The sequence below is a fragment of the Grammomys surdaster genome, unplaced genomic scaffold (assembly GCF_004785775.1).
Source record: "Grammomys surdaster isolate TR1022 unplaced genomic scaffold, NIH_TR_1.0 124146, whole genome shotgun sequence".
NCBI classification, from domain to species: Eukaryota; Metazoa; Chordata; class Mammalia; order Rodentia; family Muridae; genus Grammomys; species Grammomys surdaster.
Genome location: NW_021619233.1, coordinates 1 through 3223, shown reverse-complemented (window position 1 = coordinate 3223; position 3223 = coordinate 1). Strand labels below are relative to the sequence as shown.

Here is a 3223-nt window from a genome sequence, read left to right as displayed (position 1 = left end):
CTGTGCTGAGATGCAGAAGGGTATAACTGACAATGGAAAGGATTTACCAATGCTTAGGAGATAAGACGTCACATAAAGTAGAGTTTAGCTAAGGGTGGTCTGCCTCTGAAACACCCCAAAGATGTGTATGCTAATGAGGCCTGTAAGAGATTAGTGTTATATATACATGTTTGTTCACCAGCGTTGTGTAGACATTTTGGCTCCAACCATAAGGAAGGAGACAACCCTGATTTGAAACAGCCACTAGTCCAATGCCCATATTAAATAACAGGAGTGTAGGAAGCTGCCTAAAGGAGCAGGTAGCGTCATAACCAACATTAAGACCTGGTGTGCCATCAAGGTCCCATTTTCTTCTTAGATGGTGGCTCCTTCCTCTGGACCCTCTTATATAGATACAACCAGTTGTTGTTTTGTCAGAGAGCCAGACAGCAGGGCAGTCCTCACTGTAGCAGCATCAGGATCTCGGCCTGCCTGCTTTTATTAGTTATAAGGGGCAGTGACATCATTACTTCCTTCTTATCTGCTACACACAGCACTGACCTGAGCTGGAGAGCTGGCGTGAGCTAGCTGCTCCTCAGTTTAACGTCCAACTCAGGCCTCTTCTAATTTCTCACTAACATGCTCTCTAAAAACCCCCACCCCACCCCAGCTTTTATCTTTACTCCCTTACACTTTTACAGTCTTTCTCATAGTCTGGCACATTCACCTCTGGATCCTGTCACTGAAGAATGACCTGCTGTTCCAGGACACTGGTGTATTTAAGAATTAGTCTTAGGAGTACTTTGTTGTGTAAATCTCTCTTCTACCTAAGTGGTTAGACTTGCGGTCTCCTGTCCCTATTTGAATTGTTCAAAGTATAGCCTGGGGTCTGAACCAGCGTATATAGGATGGAAAATCTGTTCTGGGCTGGCACGTCTTTGAGCACCAGGCAGTGCTGGATTCATGCTATTCTTCAACAAGTTTTCTTCATTAATATCTTAGGTTCATCAAGTTATTTCTCTCTGGGCAGACATATTAATTCTAGAACAACTGTAACTCCTGCAGAAAAATGTTTCTGAGGGTCTGTCTGTTACATTGTTTCAGGTAGCCTTGACCCTAGATACAGACTAGTCTACATGTCCACAGGGTATATATCTTGCTGTCCACTTGATTAAAATTAAAATTCTTAAATTAAGGGATTGTACCATCCTAGAGTTTTAAAATTCCCAATTTGAGTCACTTAGACCACAAGAAACATTTATGCAACAGGAAAAGGACTATGTCTGTTCCAAGGGCCGGAAGTTCGAGCGTGCCAGGGGCCGAAGGGCCAGCCGAGGGTACAAAAACGAACCTTGGATCTTACTGTTAATAAAAAAGTTTTGGATGTTAAAAAACAAACAAACAAACAAACAAACAAAAAACCCCCAAAATAAAAACCTTTTAAAAAAAAGAACCAATTGGGGAACAGGACCTTAGCATCAGAACCATCCCTATAGCTTAGTGTTTTTTAATTTCTCTAATTAAACAAGCAATTATCCATTGAAACAATGAAATCTACAGAGAGAAATGCTTCAGACATTCTAGGTTCTTTGAAAAAAATCAACAAGGTAGACAAACCTTTAGCCAAACTAATTAAAAGTCAGAGAGACACTATCCAAGCTACAAAAATCAGAATGAAAAGGGGGACGCAACAACAGACACTGAGGGAATACAAAGACCTATTAGCTCTTACTTCAAAAACCTATACTGTACAAAATTGGAAAATCTAAATGGAATGATACCACTTACCAAAGCTAAGTCATGATGAGGTAAACAATTTAAGTAGATCCATAAACCTAAAATAATCAAAGCAGTCATTAAAAATCTTCCACCAAAAACAAAAAGCCCAGGACCAAATGGTTTTAGTACAGAATTCTACCACACCTTTAAAGAAGAATGAGTACCAATACTTTTCAAACCATTCCACAAGATAGAAACAGAAGGATCATTGCCAAACATATCCTATGAGGCCATGGTCAATCAGTGTTGTATTAATGGCATTCTCTGTACAAAAGAAGGGCTTACTCTTTTTTGAAGTCCTTTTCAGTTACTTTTACTTAAAAAAAATCAATTATGTGTATCATCTTTTAAATTTCATTTTCTTTAAATATATCACTTTTGTAATCTTTGTCTGTTTCTACTCTCCAGTGTTTCCTGGTCATTAAGAATTTCATACTGGGCTGTAGCTGAGGCATCTTGAGTGACTGATGTGTCCTGCTCTGTGTGCTGCTGCTGCGTGCTCTGACCCCGTGATATGGATGCATTGACCTATGATGTTGTGCATTTATACTTCCCTCAGGAGGAGTGGTCCTTGCTGAATCAATCTCAGAAGAGACTTTACAAAAATGTGATGCTGGAGACATACAGGAACCTCAATGCTATAGGCTACAATTGGGAAGAACATTGTCAAAGTGATAGAAGACATGGAAGGCATGAAAGAAGTCCTGCTGGAGAGAAACCCTATGAATATACACAATGGGATAAAGCCTTCACATATCACAGTCATTTTCAAAAGCATGAAAGAATTCAAACTCGAGAGAAACCCTCTGAAGGTTTTCAACAGAGTGAAGCCCTTGCATGTCATAGTAGTCTCCAAATACATAAAAGAACAGATACTGGAAAGAAACCCTACAAATGTAATCAGTGTGATAAAGCCTTTTTACAACCCAAGTATCTTCGAATACATGAAAGAACACATACTGGAGAGAAACCCTACAAATGTAATCAGTGTGATAAAGCCTATACACAAAAGAGTCATCTCCAAATACATAAAGTAATACATACTGGAGAGAAACCCTACAAATGTAATCAATGTGATAAAGCCTGTTCACAGCACTGGACTCTTCAAATACATGAAAGCACACATACTGGAGAGAATCTCTATGAATGTAATCAATGTGGTAAAGCCTTTGCACTTCGGTCTACTTTGACCATACATAAAAGAACACATACTCAAGAGAAACCCTATGAATGTAATCAATGTGGAAAAGCCTTTGCACAAAGCAGTCATCTCCGAACACATAAAGTAATACATACTGGAGAAAAACCCTACAAATGTGATCAATGTGATAAAACCTATTCACAACAGAGTCACCTACGAATACATAAAAGAACACATACTGGAGAAAAGCCCTACAAATGTAATCAATGTGATAAAGCATTTGTATCTCACACTCATCTTCTAATTCATGAAAGAATTCATACT

The 3223-nt window shown here is 38.9% G+C and overlaps 1 protein-coding gene across 1 annotated transcript; it reads left to right on the top strand.

Annotated features, from left to right (window-relative positions):
* Window positions 1-2272: 2272 nt before the first annotated feature.
* On the top strand, window positions 2273-3220 carry LOC114636460 (zinc finger protein 431-like; the record flags this gene model as incomplete). The annotated part of the gene is made up of 2 exons (XM_028784539.1): window positions 2273-2786; window positions 2955-3220. Coding segments are annotated over exons 1-2 (780 nt in total), but the record flags the coding sequence as incomplete, so codon positions are not given.
* Window positions 3221-3223: the final 3 nt, after the last annotated feature.